This window comes from Leguminivora glycinivorella, chromosome 19 (genome assembly GCF_023078275.1).
Source record: "Leguminivora glycinivorella isolate SPB_JAAS2020 chromosome 19, LegGlyc_1.1, whole genome shotgun sequence".
Lineage (NCBI taxonomy): Eukaryota > Metazoa > Arthropoda > Insecta > Lepidoptera > Tortricidae > Leguminivora > Leguminivora glycinivorella.
This window is the reverse complement of record NC_062989.1, coordinates 12124221-12143074: the sequence shown is the minus strand read 5'-3', so window position 1 is coordinate 12143074 and position 18854 is coordinate 12124221. Positions and strand designations below refer to the sequence as shown.

Genomic DNA, 18854 nt, shown 5'->3' with positions numbered 1-18854 from the left:
TTTAATAAAATTAACATTAAATATCTTGTTTCCGGACGCAATATTGTTGAAGGTAGGTTAATAAAAATGTAGCCAGCATTATTTCACGCCCCTGCACCTCGAACCCTCCTTAGAAATGAGTACACAGCAAAAAGGTGTGTACAAGTTTCTAATGAGTCGGCAACTGCGTTGCCACCAACCTGGGTTAAAAAAAAAAACAGACTATAAAGAAGAACGTTTAATTTCACTTACCAATCATCCCAGAACTTGAGAGTTTTAAGTAAGATATCTATGTAGCTTAATATGTCTTGGTTCGCGTAACGGTACTCTGCTACATGTTCCAGCTCCTGTGAGAAGACGAGACATTTAGTGTCTTAGTTTCATCATAGATTAAATACATATATCATCATACATTGGCGTTAAGTATCACTTTCGAGCCATGTCAAAAGTGACACTTAACGCTATCTACAAGTATAATCGAAAGCTACAAGACATTTTTTTTGTGGCGCCATCTATGTGTGGTGTAGTGCATACATTTCTTAGGCGGTCGCATTTTGATGTATGGGATGGTATAATCGGGTTACCCTCATCTGGCAGAATAATTTTAGTCCGAAACACACTTCGCATAACATGTTTCGCAGAAATACTTTCAGTCGAATGGTAATTTTGCAGAAAACTTAGTTGGCATTATTACTACCATGCATAAGACACATTTGGCAGAATATTGTTTTACAGAACATTACTTTGGTCAACTTTGATTTAGCATAATTGTATGTACCATAATAATCTTATAGCATAATATTACATTAGTAGAATTATTACACGCTATCATAAAAGAAAAACTGCCCCAGAGTCACCGTTAGGTACGACGACGAGCGAAGCGAGGAGGAGTGTTAGGTATCTTGCATCCCCAACACATCCAACTCGCTATCAAAAAGCAAGTTACAACTTTATGCCGACTAAATATTATGCAGAAATATTATCTGCAAAAGTATTGTTCGACTAGAAGACTATTATGATCATCAACATTATGACAACAGACGATTCGGTATAACAAAAATGTGCGAAATGATTTATGCCAAAGCCTATTTCTGCGTAAGTTGTTTCTGCCAAACGTGACTTCTGCCAAGAACTATTATACGAATCTAATATATGAGTAAAAAGTTTCTGCCAGATAATAGTGAACCGGTATAATCTTCTTATATTTAATCTATGGTTTCATAATAAAAGTTAATTTGTTGTAATAGGTATTTGGCCTTATGACTAACAGCTATGCTAGTGATTCTGAGTAGCACAAGCCAAAAATACCAGGATTAGTGAAAACAGTTTTTGGACAACTTTTGTGAAATCGCCCAGTCACCTGTCACGGTATCAACTTATATCCATTTTAATAAAGGAATAGCTATAACGTGCGTTGATAGCAAGTTGGTAACAAAGATAATCTATTTTAATAAAGGAACAGCTAGAACGTGCAGGTACCTTGATAGCGAGTAGTATTTCGTCCCTCGTGACTGTCTGCGTGGCTGCATCTCGGCAGATATCCTCAATGTTGTGAGCCTCGTCGATTATTATTATCTGGTCTCGTACGTCTATTTGCATCTGCGAGATAATACATTTTTTAGTGAGTCGTACCTATACCATGGATACTAACAAAGAGGATCAAGTATTATAGAGAGTTACTGTCAAAGTAAAATGTGTAATCACAATGCATAGACTGCCATCTTTCGCCACAGGCTTAAAACTTTTGAACCTCAGTTTTGCCAATTTAGTCCATATTCTTAGCTTGATAATGACATGTGTTAAAATGTCAAATATTTATATTAGCGCCATCTAGCCGAGCGTCCCCTAAAGGTGTAACGTCATCTAGGCCACCGGACCTTTTTTATGTCATTTTTACACGACTGCCCCAAAAAAAGAGTGTATTGTTCTTTATGGTTTTGAGGTACGTTTTTTTTAGACTTTATCTGTCTATACGCAGTACATAAGTCTTTGATACTAATAATCATATCAGTCCTTTATCGCCCACTGCTGAGCATAAGTAGAACTAGAAGAGAGTTCGCCTCTTATCTCGGCCCTGAACTAGTCTCATCATCCAGCTGTGAACCGCAATTTTCCGGATGTCGTCCACCCAACGAGCGAAGGGTTTACTAAATGCCAATCTAATGGTTTTTGGTCAGGTTAATATGACCGTCTGTTAATTGATTAGCGACTCCAACATGAACACGGGCATTTCGGTGTAAGGGAGTGAGTAGATGAAGGTGCTACCTTAGCGTTTATTTCCATTGAATAAACATCAAAATTAAATGGGACAAAATGGCGCCACCCACCGGCGGACTTTGCGAGTCTCGTGTACATAACGCAAAGGCGACGCGGAGGCGGCATCGTCTGCTCGCGCCCTTAGGTGGCTAGTAATGCCTTAGTGGCCATGAACTTACGTTGCTCCTGATGCCAGGATCTATGACGTAGTTGTAAAGACAGAAGACTATACTGTGTCAAACAAGTCTGTCAGTAAATAAGAACAAAGAAAACTATAGGCATCCTTTTCCCTAGCACCCTAAAGAAAAGGATGCATATAGTTTTTTTTGTTCTTATTTACTGAAAGACTTGTTTGACAGAGTATATATGCCGCGCGGCGGCCATACTTTTTGCAGCGTAGTATGGACAGGTTACCAGGGACTCCCCAACATCTACCAATTCTTCAAGGTCGAAGGCAGCTGGTAGGAAGCTTGAAGCCTTAGAAGCAGATATTGGAAAATTTTGCAACTTATTCTAAGGATTTCTCCGAAAACGATACAATAGTCCTTCTCTTAAGTAAATTTGTACAAACACAAACTAACTATAGAAAATTGTTATTTAAGTTATTACTGAACTCTTCAGATAGGAAATATAATGTAATAATTAGCAGCATGTTGTATGACGGAATAAATAATGAAATTATATATAAAATCAATCGTAGCATAGCACTATTGGCTAATACATATGAAGGAGTAAAGTTTTTGGACCTCAATTCATCTTACAAACATACAAGAAATGTTCTTCAGGAATTAATTGTAGACACAATAACTGTTAACTCTATCAAGTTTAATGGCTCATCTTTGTTACAGTTCATAAATTGTACTCAAAATAATGAAGCACAATGTAATAATTATTTTACAAGCAATTGCCAAACCAAAGACCTAACTTAACAGTGGTTCATAGTAATATCCAATGCATTAGGAATAAATACCTACAGCTAGAATTATTAACTAAAGAAAGCAATTGTGATGTACTCTGCCTTACTGAAACATGGGCCAATGATAGTCAGGTAGACAGCATGAAAATTGAAGACTATGTTTTAACATCGTACTACAACAGAAAACTATTTAAGCACGGGGGTGTGGCTATTTATGTAAAAGAACATATTAGAGTAAAAGAAAGAAAAGATATTGTAAAGCTTGCATTTGAAATGAGCTGTGAAATTGCAGCCGTAGAGTTGAAGTCGCCAAACATTGTCATAATCTGTGTGTACCGCCCTGAGCATGACTTTCCGACTTTTAAAGATACTATAAAAACGATATTCAATAAGATTACGCGCGAAGGAAAGAAGATGATCATGGCTGGCGATTTTAATCTCAATATTTTAAAGTCTGACAGTAGAATTAAACAATTTAAGAACATTTTAAATAATTATGGTTGTATATACCTTATTAAAGAACCAACTAGAATAAAAGGGCCAAGTACTACTTGTATCGACAATTTTATAACTAATTTAGAGGACAACCTTTGCAAATCTCAAGTATTAGATACCAAACTATCGGACCATAATGTTATTACTGTCCAAATATCAGTGGAGTCAATAAATAATAATAGTAAATGTGAAAAATCTCCCATACTCGTCAGAAGCATGTCCAAATCTAACTATGAATATTTTCATTATCTAATTACTAGTGACTGTGATCTTTTACACCAAATTGTAACAAATTCTGACCCAAACTCTAAAATGAACTTACTAATGGAAGCGATAACTCACTACTTCAACATAGCTTTTCCAGAGCGTAAAGTATCAAAACCCACTTCTAATTATGTAAAATGGCAAACAAAGGGCATATCAATATCTAAACAAAATTTACAAAAATTAGAAATCTTACAAGAAGTTACACCTTGCGCTCAGAGAGAAAATCATATAAAAACCTACAAAAAACTACTACGTAAAGTTTTGATCTCAGCAAAAAGAATAAGTTTGTCAGAAAGGTTAAATAAAGCCAAGAACACTGTTAAAGAATCATGGAAAATTATTAAAGAACAAACGAAACAAAACAAAAAAACACAAAATCATATTGAAGCGATAATTAATGATAATGGTAAATGCATTACTAATACAGAAGAAATCGCAAACTCCTTTAATTATTTCTTTTCTTCGGTTGCAGAAAAAACGGCTGGGCACCTAATTAATGACAAAAAAACATGCAAAGACTTCCTATGTAAAGTTGAACGTCCAAACACGCGTATCAAGTTTATTCCAATTGATAGAGTTGAATTATTTAAGACAATAAAGAAGTTGAAGGATAAATGTTCCAAAGACGTATATAATGTAGATTCTCGTTTTGTTAAAAAAATATTCTTAGGAAATAACTACTTACTAGAAATCTTACTAAATATTATTAACAGCTGCCTAACAGAAGGTATATTTCCACAATGTCTCAAAATAGGGAAAGTAATTCCACTTCATAAGAAAGGAGCAACAGAGGACCCTAACAATTATAGACCTGTTTGCATACTTCCAGCTGTATCTAAAATATTAGAGTCTGTAATTAAAAATAAAATAACCGAGTATTTCGATAGTTACAGTTTGTTTAATTCGAACCAATATGGGTTCCAAAAGGAAAAATCAACAGGAATGGTGTTGCGTAAAGTTATAGATTTCGTGCTTTCAGCCTTGGACAGATCACAAAAATGCTGTAGTATTTTCTGTGATCTGTCTAAAGCGTTTGACTGTATCCGCCATGATGTTCTATTAATGAAATTGGATTACTATGGATTTAAACACCAAGAACTTAATTTGATAAAAAGCTACCTAAATAACAGAAGTCAAAAAGTAAATATCAATGGCACATCTTCAAAAGAAATAGTCGTAAATGTTGGTGTACCACAAGGATCTATCTTGGGCCCAATTTTATTTTTAATATATGTTAATGATTTACCGGAATGCATACCCAATTACGCTATGGTTACCCTATTTGCAGATGACACACATGTGGGCTTAAAAGAGACTAACCTAGACAAACTGGAACAGAATATCAAAAATATCATGAAAACGCTTGGAGAATGGTTCAATGCTAACGGAATCATTTTAAACTCTAACAAAACTACATTATTGACATACCATAATAAAAATATAATTGATAGTATAAATATTAGTGAGATAGGATTAGTAAACGTAACTAACACAATATTTGGACAGTGTTATGGAATAAGCGATCAAGCGACAGTTAGTTGAAATCGAGAAAATGAGCTAGAAAGATTTGAAATTTGAATCAGTTGTTGTAAGTTCATTTATAAAGCAAAAAAGTTAATTTTGACATTGAACCTATAAAAGTGTTCATAATTTAAATAAATAAAAACAATAACCCCATACCTATTCAAGTTTAGAAGTTATTAACGTTTTTCCGCTTGATTCTTTATTGAACTAATACTGCGATGAGGTTAATTTATTTCGCCGTAGCGTACTATAAGACATATTTTATCGCTTGATTCTTTAATGCAAATTGTTAGAGGTAAAGTGAATACTGGAATAAAATAAAATTCCATATATTTGAGTAAATAGTTATATTGTAAATAAATCAATAACAATGTTTTCCTCCACAATGATTAGGACTAATCCGTCTAACAATTTAGTTTTGTTCTGCAATCAACTTTTTTTAATACAATAAATGTCAAAAAATCAGCATATATGGCAAAATTGGCATTGTAACTAATAATAATTCATTAGTACTAGCCAGGATTACACACATAAGATATTATGATATAACAAAACCTCTTGATACTTAGTTCTCATTAAGCGAAATATCCTGCAATTTCAAATATGTAACAACGAATTAAACGACACCATTAGGGCGGTTAAATCGATATTGCGTTTATAAATCATCAAAACTTTAAACCAAAACGAATTAATAACATCTTTATGGCGTTTAACTCGCTTTTGCGATTTAGAATATACGCTTATTATAATTTGTAAAAGTAAATTTGGCGTTCAATTCGTTTTTACGTAACGACTTAGTACACAGGGCCATACTAATTTTAACGTGTCGCTTGATTCTACCCCTTAAAATAAGGCTGTAAGCATGATTTTTCAACAAAGAAATAGTCAATACTATAGATTATCACATTTATATCCGAACTGCATTCATAACTTTTTTTTCGGATTTTGGCGCTTAGTTCGCTATTCCATAACACCGTCCATTTTTAGGATATCATATTGACAATAAGTTAAGTCACTCATTTCACATTGACAAAATTTGTAACAAAATAGCTTCAGGAAATTATGCACTATTAAAACTAAGACCCTTAATCAATCGTAAAACACTTATATCGGCTTACTATGCTCTAATTCACGCTCATCTAAATTATGCTGTAACTACTTGGGGCAACGCAGTTGGAATAAAAAGAATTCTTATATCTCAAAAACATTCAGTGAGAATTGTATATAATCTACGCAAAGGCACTTCCGTTAGAGAATTCTTTATAAAAAGTCGAATCATGACAGTAATTTCATTGTACATATTTAACTGCCTATTAGAAATCCACAAAAGTAAGAATGATTTTAAAACGCGAAAGGACATTCATACATATAACACACGAAATAAGTATAAGCTATGCGTTCCTGCAACAAAGTTAGTCAAAACATTTAAACAAGGTATCTCCTTAAAAGTTACTCTTTATAATTTACTGCCTGTAAACGTAATAAATTTAACATGTACGGAATTTAAAAATAAACTGAAACGTTTCTTTCAATGTAATCCGTTCTATTCAATCAATGAATTTACTGAGAAAATGAAAAATAATGTACATCTTATATGAATTATATCTTTGTTTTATATAAGCTATTTTAAGACATTGCATGATTAGTTTTAGCAATGACCTGTAATTGACTTGCTAGATGTAACGTGTTTTGTTACTTGGCCAAATAAAGAAACTTGAAACTTGAAGGTACTCACATTGCTTTTGATGCCAGGCTCTATGAGGTAGTTGTAAGGACAGAAGATTATATGCTCCGCGGTGGCCATACTTTTTGCTGCGTAGTACGGAGAGACTGCCAGGGACTCCCCAACAGCAACCAGCTCCAAGTTCGAAGGCATCTGGTAGGAAACTTGAAGCCTTGAAAGTACTCACGTTGCTCCTAATGCCAGGCTCTATGAGATAGTTGTACGGACAGAAGACTATATGCGCCGCGGCGGCCATACTCCTTGCCGCGTAGTACGGACAGGCTACCAGGGACTCCCCAACAGCGACCAATTCCTCAAGGTCGAAGGCGGCCGGGAGGGAATCGTGGTGGAGCGCCTTGTAGTTGTCGTAGGGTTTGCAGTTGGTGGCTGTCTGGGTTGGCGCGTCTGGTGGGGCGGAGTGAGTCTGAAAATTATATATCTCCAATGAATATACACTTGCTATGCAGATATATTGATTGATTTCATTTCATCTGATATGATGTCTTTAATTTGGCATTTGGCAAGTCTTGGTCGTGAGCCTCCTTGGTGCTCAATAGTTCTAATGTTTTTGATTCGGAAAAAAATATAAAAAGAGGATTATGAGATGGACTCTATTCATGATACCAGGGCGAACAATGTAATTCTTAGTCTTCCACAACTGCTTTTCAAACTCCCTGATACACGCGTACTCCGGGCTCGCCAGGATCGTCATCTTGGCCTCTCCGCAGTAGAAGGTCCTCTTGAACTCCTTGACCACCTGCTGCAGCTGCTTGTGGATGTGGATGAGTCTCACCTTGGTACATCCTCTGCACATGTCATTCTTGGTCTTCCACAGCTGCTTGTCGAATTCCCTGATACACGCATACTCCCGGCTCGCCAAGATCGTCATCTTAGCTTCTCCGCAGTAGAAGGTCCTCTTGAATTCCTTGACGACCTGCTGCAGTTGCTTACCTTAGTACATCCTCTGCACATGTCATTCTTGGTCTTCCACAGCTGCTTGTCAAACTCCCTGATACACGCATACTCCCGGCTCGCCAAGATCGTCATCTTGGCCTCCCCGCAGTAGAAGGTCCTCTTGAACTCCTTGACCACCTGCTGCAGTTGTTTGTGCGTCCGCGCGCCGTAGTAGATGGTTGGTATGCTGGAATCAACAAGCATGGAGGTCCGGATTTGAAGGGACGTGATGAGGTTGTACAGCCGTCTGGAAGAGAGTAAGGGGTTACCTCCACCGGTGGACGACACGCGTTAATACTCTAGACATGTTTCTCATGCATTTTGACATTAAAAACTACACCCCAGTTTCTAAGTGTTTACATTATAGTGTATGACATAATCACATGTTAAATCCACAAATAAACATCAACTCCACTAAAAACAATACCTACATTTTCAAAATAGTTTGCAATCTACACACGAAACAAATACAATATCCAATAGCAACTTTACAATCCACTATTATTAATGCATTCCATCATAGGCTTCTGTGCCCTAAGGTGCATCACATCACAGATGTATTTAGTATAAGCATTTTCAAAAATTGGGATCCAAATTTAGTGAAAGTTTTTCACAAAAATTAACTCGATGTCAGTTTTGTGACGACAAATTAAGCATGAAATTGCAATAAAAATATTGCTTTTGTTTTAATTACATACACTATACCTAAGGAATAATATACATTAAGAATACAAAAAAAGTTGGTTTTGAGACAAATTCTATTCTTAATTGTCGTCACAAAACTGACATCGAGTTAATTTTTGTTAAAAACTGTCACTAATTTTGGGTCCCAATTTCTGAAAATTACCGTATACAGGTACTAAATACAGACTTCAAACATTTACGGCGGAGGTTGGATGTGAGCGAAAAGGAGTATAGAGTATAGGAGCTTGAGATGGGCTCATAAATGGAGGAGTGGAAGGTAGGACTGGCATCGTGTAGCAGCTACACTGTAGCTTAACTCAAAGATGTTAAGCTAGCGTTTTAAAGATTATGGAAGGAACAGAGAGAAGTTTAATATTCATACCAAGCTAAGTTCTCAAGACAAGAGAAGATGCGTAAGTCAAGAAATTTCATTAGTTTGGTATAATTATACCCGGATTAAGAGCGACTTGGTTGATATTATCGCGAACAGGTGGTTGTTTAGTCTGTCAGCTGACCTTTCTGATTCGATCGTGTTAGCTAGCGTTTTTTGAAGCATCTTTATCCGACAGGAGTCTCAGGTTCTGGTGGACTAATGGTCTTCTCAGGAGTGTAAGTTGGTTTCAGCAGGACTCAAATAAATTTTGTTGGCATATTATAGAAGATTATGGAGACAAGTGTTACCGAAGTGGGAACGAATTGAGGTGTGTTGGTGGGGTGAAAGGTTGTTTTCTATCATTTTTATTACACGTTAAGTTACTAGGCTTACCGGACATCTTCGGGAGTCTCGGGTTCAGGTGGCTTGATGGTCTTCTCAGGAGTAGAAGGTGGATCAGGTGACGCGGAGTCAGTATCCATGGAGGTGTTCAGTTTCCGCTTCTTGTGGATGGTTACCATACCATTGTTCGATGATTCTGTGAAAGAGTTTTATTATTAGCAATCGTTTAATTATATCGTTAAATTTATATCAGTTTACTGTATCGAGTAACGTATTTTAAGTCATCAAAAACTAACTTAGGTCAAAGTTGTAAATGCAATAATACATAATAGGCACTATCTTATGTTTTATGTCCTCTTTTTAAAAGCTTTTTTCTACTCCCGAACTGTTATTCGTCATTTACAGGGTCGTGCACAGATCTTTAAAACCCTACATAAAGGTCTATTCCCCAAAGCCAGCGTCCGCCGGCTTTCCGCGCATGCGCGCAGTATCGAAAAAACTGAAAACGCATTGTTTGGCTCTGTCACCATGGCAACGCCTTATAACGACACTGCGGACGTGCGCAGCCGAGCTGACAGTGCAAACCTTTGAGTCAAAATACAGGAAACAGTGTGAATTTCACGAAATTTATTCAAGAAAACTATTAAAAACTAAGTGCATGGTCGTAGAAAAAGTATTGTATGCAACGGTGTTTAACTGAGTCAAAAAATACTCGTGGCGACTCAATAACAATTTTCGGCTTCGCCTCAAATTGTTACCCACGCCACTCGTCTTTTTTGACCTCCTTTAAACGCCTGTTGCATAAAATACTATTATTCAACTTGCCTTGTTAGTATGTTAGTGTGCGTCAAAACGTAGAAGCTAAATTTGACCCACTTCCCGGTTTCCGATTGAGCTGAAATTTTGCACACATATGTAAATCACGTGACAATGCAATATTATGGTATCATGGAGCTGATCTGATGATGGAGCAGAAAGTGGTCATAGGAACTCTGGCATGAAACGTCGAATCTTATCGAGTAAGGGGTTTTTAGAAACGTCTTGGAGAGCAGTAGATTACTGTTCAAAGAAAGTCGGCGAATAAAAGCTTGTGCCAAAAATGTTTTTTTTTTTTGCAAAAAACTTATTATATCACATATCAGTCTCGTTTTACGTGTAATATATTCATATATACACACACACCTCTCACCGCTTGCCAACTACATCCAAAACAACACACTAAACCAACGTCCGTAGATACATCATAGCTAAAGAAATTACAGAAAGTGCATTCAATTCACGAATGTTTACAGAAACCAAAGAGGATCAAGTATTATAGAGAGTTACTGTCAAAGTAAAATATGTAATCACAGTGCCATGTCTCGACACAGGCTTAAAACTTTTAAACGTCAGTCTTGACAATTTGGCCCATATGATAATAGCGCCATCTAGCCGAGCGTCCCCCAAAGGTGTAACCGAGGCCATCGTACCTATTTCTATATGGTTCTGTCTGAGGTACGTTTTTAGGGTTCCGTAGTCAACTAGGAACCCTTATAGTTTCGCCATGTCTGTCTGTCCGTCCGTCCGTCCGTCCGTCCGTCCGTCCGTCCGTCCGTCCGCGGATAATCTCAGTAACCGTAAGCACTAGAAAGCTGAAATTTGGTACCAATATGTATATCAATCACGCCAACAAAGTGCAAAAATAAAAAATGGAAAAAAATGTTTTATTAGGGTACCCCCCCTACATGTAAAGTGGGGGCGGATATTTTTTTTCATTCCAACCCCAACGTGTGATATATTGTTGGATAGGTATCAAAAAATGAAGAAAGGTTTACTGAGATCGATTTTTGATAATATGAATATTATCGGAAATAATCGCTTCTAAAGGAAAAAAAAGTGCGTCCCCCCCCCCTCTAACTTTTGAACCCTATGTTCAAAAATTATGAAAAAAATCACAATAGTAGATCTTTATAAAAACTTTCTAGGAAAATTGTTTTGAACTTGATAGGTTCAGTAGTTTTTGAGAAAAATACGGAAAACTACGGAACCCTACACTGAGCGTGGCCCGACACGCTCTTGGCCGGTTTTTTTTCTTATACTGTAGCTGTCGATACGGAGTTACATATGTCTTTGCAGAAACGTAGGCGTGTGGTTTGAACGCAACCCTACTCGAATTAAATATACATACATACATACATACAATCACGACTGTATCCCATGAAGGGGTAGGCAGAGCACATGAAACTACTCAAGTTTCAGTGCCACTCTTGGCAAATAAGGGATTGACAGAAAACGAAATTGTGACATTGCAGTGACAGGTTGCCAGCCTCTCGCCTACGCCACAATTTAACCCATATCCCACAGTCGCCTTCTACGACACCCACGGGAAGAAAGGGGGTGGTGAAATTCTTAACCCGTCACCACACGGGGGAATCGAATTAAATATGTTACGTATAATGTACTAAAAGTAACGTCAATTACAGCAATGAAAGACAATATTTAATTTGAATTAAAAATAGGAAGTTTGAAGTCTTCATAATTAAAATGTCTCTGAAAAAATTTTGGTCACTAGTAGTCGTAAAGTATGGCCACTCCCGCTCCCCGCTGAAAGCGCCGCCCACCCCCTCTCGGTTATCTCACAGTTACCGCCTGTCAAAAATACGAACAGTCGACCCGTCATATTTCACTCATACAAGCATGGTACGCGTTCACCTACACGAGCTTGGAATGTGTGCTAGGGACGCGCCTCTTTCATATATTTGATCGCCAGTGTCCGAGATGTGGTACTAAGTAGTAGTATTAGCCTACAGTTTCGTTTTCTTCTCGTATCCGATATTTTTTACAAACGTTAGAAAGTGGGCTCTCTGTTATGACAGTTATGTGAACAGACAAGCGGCTTATATAGCATAGACGGTAGGTAGAGTAAATAGGCGGTCGCCGTAGGCCGGACAAGGATCGGTAATGAAATATTCATTTTCGGGCCCGTGTAACGTTATACGGTACAAAACCCGACTTATACTGTTTATAATGGCGTAGTAAAGGCACTTATAAATAAAGATTTTTGCGACATTGATTTTATGAAGCCCGATTGATTTAGTCAGTTGAAATCAAGTAAGACAATTGAATTTCGCAGATTTTCTACGTACGATTTAAACTACGATGACTTGTTGACAAAGATTATTTCCGTAAGAAAATCTATGTGGGAATTTTGCACATCATTCATATTACAAAACTTTTCAACGGACAACAGTGCAGGAATCGGAACTGGTATTTAAAAAGAAACTCAACATAGCCAAATAGTTTGAATTATTTTATGCTCTTTATGTAGTAGGTAAAATTTCTGCTAGGCAATATTGAGCAAAAAGAAACCTACTTAACATTAGATAATTTATACTAGTAATTATATTTAGGCAAGCCGTTGGTAATCGGCTTGTATGGACCAGCCGCTGCTGTTAGGTAGGTACCTACTGAACGATAACAATATAGAATTATCAGACCCATGAAAAAAAAAACAAAGAACGAAAACTTAAAACACAGTTCTTTTGTACGGAGTAAATACAGGTTTCCGATCCCTGCATCAGTAACTGTATGTTTGTTCATCCTCCCAACACTTTGTAATATAAATAACTAATTCAGGACGGAACGTATTATCACAATAGGCACAGTATAATAAAGAGTACGCTGAAAGTGCCGCCCACCCGCTGTCGGTTACCTTACCGCATACGCATGTCAAAAACGCGACCAGTCGACATGTCATATCTCACTCATACAAGCATGGTGCGTGTTCACCCACATACACGAGCATAGACTGTGTGCGTAGGAACGCGCCTCTTTCGTTTAATTATTTGAACGCCATTATCCGAGGTGTGGTACAGGTATACTCACTAGGTATAGCCACAGCCCTGAGAGACGACCCGCCGAACCCCTTTAGTTACTGGTTACGACAGGCGGCCTCCTCCGCTGAATGATAAGTTCGTTAGGGGTGCGCCAAAGTTCATATAAAATTGGTATATAGATTATTGGTAGTCCGAAAATGTTTCTCATACAATTTTACATTATAACGATCATTATTTATAACAATTTTATGTTAATAACTATCGTAACTTCGAATGACTTATGTTCATAATGTCATTCATCATAAATACATTTTATACTTACTAATGTTAATGTTTATATACTTATTAATCATAACGATTGCGAGTAATATAATTTATGGTTATATTATTGTTAACAGAACAGAAATCACATGTGTCAGTCCAGTTAGGTGCGACGACGAGCGTAGCGAGGAGGAGCGTGTTAGGTTGACCGTGAGCAAACCAGAAACGACTTTTTAATGTAAATTTTTCATAGAACTTCCCCAACACTTTTTAAATATTTTTTCAGTACAGATGGTGTTTTTTTTACGCACTAGTGCGAGAAGTGGTTCATTATATGCCAGGTCGAAACTTCGGAGGCTCATCTGTACTGAAAAACGTCGTACGATACACGTGCGAAAAGGAAATTCGTAACTCGTGTCGATTTAAAACACTCCCTTCGGTCGTGTTTTAATTTATCGCCACTCGTTTCGAACTTCCTTTTTTATGCACTCGTTAGGCATCCTATCAACCCTTTGATCACCAAATATGTCAAGTGACGCGCTCGGTTACAGTCCGATATCGATTTTCGTGAATTCTCTGGGCGACAGAGTATTTAGGAATACGAGGGTCATGCCAAAAGAAGTTAGATACTCCATGGTCATTTGATCGATACTGGCCAGGCCCCGTAGCCGAATGGCATTTCTCCGACGCCAAACGAAAGCGATACGCCGCTGGCTCTGTCGCGCCAATACGCAAGCGCGATAGAGATAGATATCTACTAGCGCTTCGTTTCGTGAGCGTTTCGTGAGCGATTGTGCCATTCGGCTAGCCACCCTGTTATACACCATTGTAAAGGTAGGTTATTTGCTTATAAATTTAAAAATGGAACACTTGGAAATTCTTAGGATTCTTTTTTTAATTATTTTTTTCTAAATAATTTTGGCGGGAATTTTCCGCAACAATGGAGCTTACTGGACGTGATTTTCGTGTTATGATATATTATGACTTTAAAAAAGGTTTAAAACCTCAAGAGTGTTTTGAACTTTTAGTCTCGACTTTTGGAGAGTCTGCGTGTTCACGTGCAACTGTTTTTAATTGGTTTGCTGAATTTAAAAGAGGACGGGAGAGCTTTAAAGATGAGGCGAAGACCGGACGGCCGCCAACCGCAGTCACTGAAGAAAATGTACAGGCTGTGGAAAAAAATATTCGTGCGAACCGACGAATTACATATGTAGAGCTCGAACGTGAACTGGGCTTTGGATCAGCAGCATTGCAAACTATAATTCATAGTAAACTGTCTCTTCATAAGCGTTTTTCAAGATGGGTGCCGCACAAGCTCACCGATTTATAGAAACCCCGTCGCATGGATTGGTGCAAATTTATGATAGATAAATTCGACGCAGGCGAGAAAAAAAACGTATATGATATACTTACAGGTGACGAAACATGGCTATATAACTACGATCCCGAAACAAAGCGACAGTCCACAGTATGGTGTTTTGTAGATGAACCGACGCCAACAAAATGTCGCCGAACCCGAAGTACACAAAAACAAATGGTTGCCTCATTTTTCTGCAAGACGGGACATATTGCTACAATAGTGCTAGAAGATCAAAAGACAGTTAATTCAGAATGGTATGTGACAGTTTGTGCCCCAAGAGTACTGTCAGCTTGGTGTGACAAGCGGCCGAAGTCAGGAACCCGGCACCTGCTCTGGCACCACGACAACGCTGCCCCGCACACTTCCGCTAGAACACTTGACTATTTCAGCTCAAAAAACGTGACTATTCTGCCCCACCCCCATATTCCCCTGACCTAGCCCCCTGTGATTTTTACCTTTTTCCTAAAATTAAAGAAAAATTAAAAGGAAAGAGATTTGAGAACAAAGAAGACGCCCTGGCTGCGTATAATTATGAAATGTCTGAGGTGTCTAAAGAAGAGTGGTCATCGGTATTTTCTAAGTGGTTTAGACGGATGGAAAAGTGTATACGTGTTCACGGTGAATACTTCGAAAAAATAGATAGCTGTAATAAAGAATAAAGTATGTAAATTTTTAGTATCTAATTTCTTTTGGCATGACCCTCGTAGCCTTAGCAATGTTCAGATTTAGATTCAGATTCAATAGTTTATTCATGGTAACCACATAAATTATTTTTTTTACATAAGTAATTTCATAATTACAAAAAAAAAATAAGCCAAGAAAAAAAAAGTATGTCGGGTTTACGACGAAATGGTCCCGCCTCAGCATAAATGTATACATATATCCATCCATATATATTTAATGTAACTACACATGTTTCAATATTTAAATCAACAAAAGTAGCTTGTTATATGGCGCAGCCGGTAGGACATACACGGTGGGCCTGAAAAACCCGAAAGATTTTAAGACGCTACAGGAGCGAAAATGCTAAAATGGAAAGGAGCCCCCCTTTCAATTTGGGAATTCTAGTTTAATATACTAGTGTTATTAACTAGATTTCTCGAAAAAAAATTGTCCATTAAGAACAACTCGGTTAAAAGATATTGCGAAAAAATCTTTAAAATCGAGGTTCCGCTCTCGACTGTTTCCTCCTTCAAAAGTTAATCAATCGGAACGAAATTTGAGAATCTGGATAACAATGAAATAATCTCTGTCGGACCATTTAGTTTTTTTGGCTAATTGTTACCAATCTTGAGTATCACACCTTTTTTTGCCCCATAATGAAAAAAGCCGTTTTTGGAAATTTTTGATTGGCTCTAGCGTCTTTAAAAATAAAAATATCAAAAAAATCTAAACGGTCAGACACAGATAAAAATAATAATAATCTGTGTTGAAAAAATCATTGCTCTATCTTCAAAAACCAGTGTGGAACTAATCGAGAGCGTTTGTACGGAGAATTGACCCCTCCTGTATCGTCTTAACAGTGTATTCCTGACCACCTTTAGACTATAATTTCATTATTAAGATTGAGAGATACTTACATCTTTCTCTAAAACTGTTTTTCGTCGGGCAAAAAGCATTTTTGACTGCTTCTATCTATCACCCCTTTTCGTTTTAGCGTTGGTTTTAAGGACACCCTGTATGTGAGAGCTTTGCAGCTACGATATGTTTGATGGCGACGGTCCCTATGGTGTATCTATTTATTTAAAGCTTACTTTTCTGATGACTTTTCTCCCTACTTGCTTGCAAATAAGCATAATCACTCCCCTCTCTCAAATAACGCAATGAGAGTGGCGACAGTACAGAATTATGCACCTTACGGCGGTGAGATAAGTATTAATCTTTAGATTTTACGACTAAGCCTGTATTGCCATCGCTTGCGAGATTTTATTTAGTTCAATTCCTGATGTAAAGTTATAGAAGTGACCTCAAGGTAACAAATATTAGAGTTCATTCTTATCGTTTCTGTAATATAGGTAGATCATTACAGTTTGGGAAACGCATGACAGGTGCGGGTAGAATTAAGTTATTCTTGCAATACATATTGATTCCTAACGGCTGTGTTTCCTTGTGCTCCCGCTAATATAATTATCCCTAGGATTTTCCTGGATACATTATAGTGGCGATGAGGATGGAATTGTCTAAATTATAACTATAAAATACCTATCCATACCATACGTAGATACGTACTAACGCAACGGTAACGCATGAAATTAATCATGAATCTTTTCATACAATCTGCCATACCGATACTTTTCCTCTTCGTTTAGTTTTTGTCGATGTAGGATCTCTATTTTGCCTGTAGTTCGCCTGGTGTTTGTCTGTTGGTTAAGACAAGAGTTACAATAGCTATTGCAATGGTCGGTTGCAATTTAGCGTTCGTAATTTTTTTTGTATGGGAATTCCCATAGACTTCAGCTGCGTAACGTTGATGTGTCTGCTAACTGTGTTGATGCAACTGATTCTTATAACTAACAACTTTTTTTGTTATTAAGTTAACATTAGCTTAGTCTAGGCAAAGAGGATCGAGTATTATAGAGAGTTACTGTCGAAGTAAAATGTGTAATCACAGTGCATAGACTGCCATCTCTTGACACAGGCCTAAAACTTTTGAACCTCAGTTTTGACAATTTGGCCCATATTCTTTGCTTGATATGTGTTAAAATGTCAAATATTAATATTAGCGCTATCTAGCTGAGCGTACCCCAAAGGTGTCATGCCATCTAGGCCACCGTACCTTTTTCTGTATGGTACTGAGGTACGTTTTTTTCTTAGACTTTATCTGTCTATACGGAGTCATATATGTCTTTGGTCTAGGTTAGTTTGTGTTAGGCAAGCGTTAGGAACACCCCGCTTGTAATGAAACGGGAGCGTCGACAAGTGGCCGGGGACGTAATAGTGGGGGGGGGGGGTCTCTCGACTCTCGAGTCATTGTCATCGTTCCAGACGCCATGTTTAATGATTCGGTGGAACGTTGCTGAGCGAACATTGGTAGAAGCTTGCAGTTTGCAGTTAAAATGTATTTTATTAGATATTTCTTCATAGGATTCGAGTGTTTGTTAGTTCTTTGCAAGGTTTGACCTTTCAGTCTTTTACGCGCAGATAATTTTTCTCTATTATTTTTGATATAAGTATTACTATTGTAATTTAGACATATAACTCCTTTTTCTTACTAAGTTAACATTCGCTTAGTTTATGTTAGTTTTCACTAGGCAATAGTTCGGAACAGCCCCCTTGTAATGAAAGGGGAGCGTCGTCAAGTGGCCGGGGACGTAATCTCTCGAGTCATTGTCATCGTTCTAGACGCCATGTTTAATGATTCGGTGGAACGTTGCTGAGTGAACATCGGTTGCAGTTAAAATGTATTTTATTAGATTTTTCTTCATAGGATTCGAGCGTTTGTTAGTTCTTTGCAAGGTTTGACCTTTCGTCTTTTACGCGAAGATAATTTTTTTTATATAAGTATTATTATTGTAACTTAGACACATACCTAACTCCTTTTTCTTACTAAGTTAAAATTCGCTTAGTTTATGTTAGTTTGCACTAGGCAATATTTCGGAACAGCCCCCTTGTAATGAAAGGGGAGCGTCGTCAAGTGGCCGGGGACGTAATCTCTAGAGTCATTGTCATCGTTCTAGACGCCATGTTTGATGATTCAGTGGAACGTTGCTGAGCGAATTCGGTGTGATATTGGTGAAGTTTGCGGTTTGTGTTTAATACCTATGTGGTGATACAGAACATAAACTAATTAGATAAGAGTGTTTTTAACCCCCGACGCAAAAACGACGGGGTGTTATAAGTTTGACGTGCCTGTCTGTGTGTGTGTCTGTCTGTTTGTCTGTCTGTGTGTGTCTGTCTGTGGCATC

The 18854-nt window shown here is 37.5% G+C and overlaps 1 protein-coding gene across 4 annotated transcripts in view; it reads right to left on the bottom strand.

The window, feature by feature from the left end:
- The window catches only part of LOC125236395 (Fanconi anemia group J protein homolog), a 127499-nt gene that overhangs the window by 23565 nt on the left and 85080 nt on the right, over positions 1 to 18854 (bottom strand). Inside the window, exons 5-10 of one of the 4 annotated variants that reach the window (XM_048143180.1) lie at positions 9565 to 9709; positions 8253 to 8361; positions 7954 to 8094; positions 7348 to 7584; positions 1459 to 1578; positions 232 to 326 (exon numbers count right to left, since the gene is read on the bottom strand). In XM_048143180.1, coding sequence (XP_047999137.1) covers positions 232 to 326; positions 1459 to 1578; positions 7348 to 7584; positions 7954 to 8094; positions 8253 to 8361; positions 9565 to 9709 — 847 coding nt within the window. The other 3 variants (XM_048143182.1, XM_048143179.1, XM_048143181.1) reach the window with 3 other exon arrangements.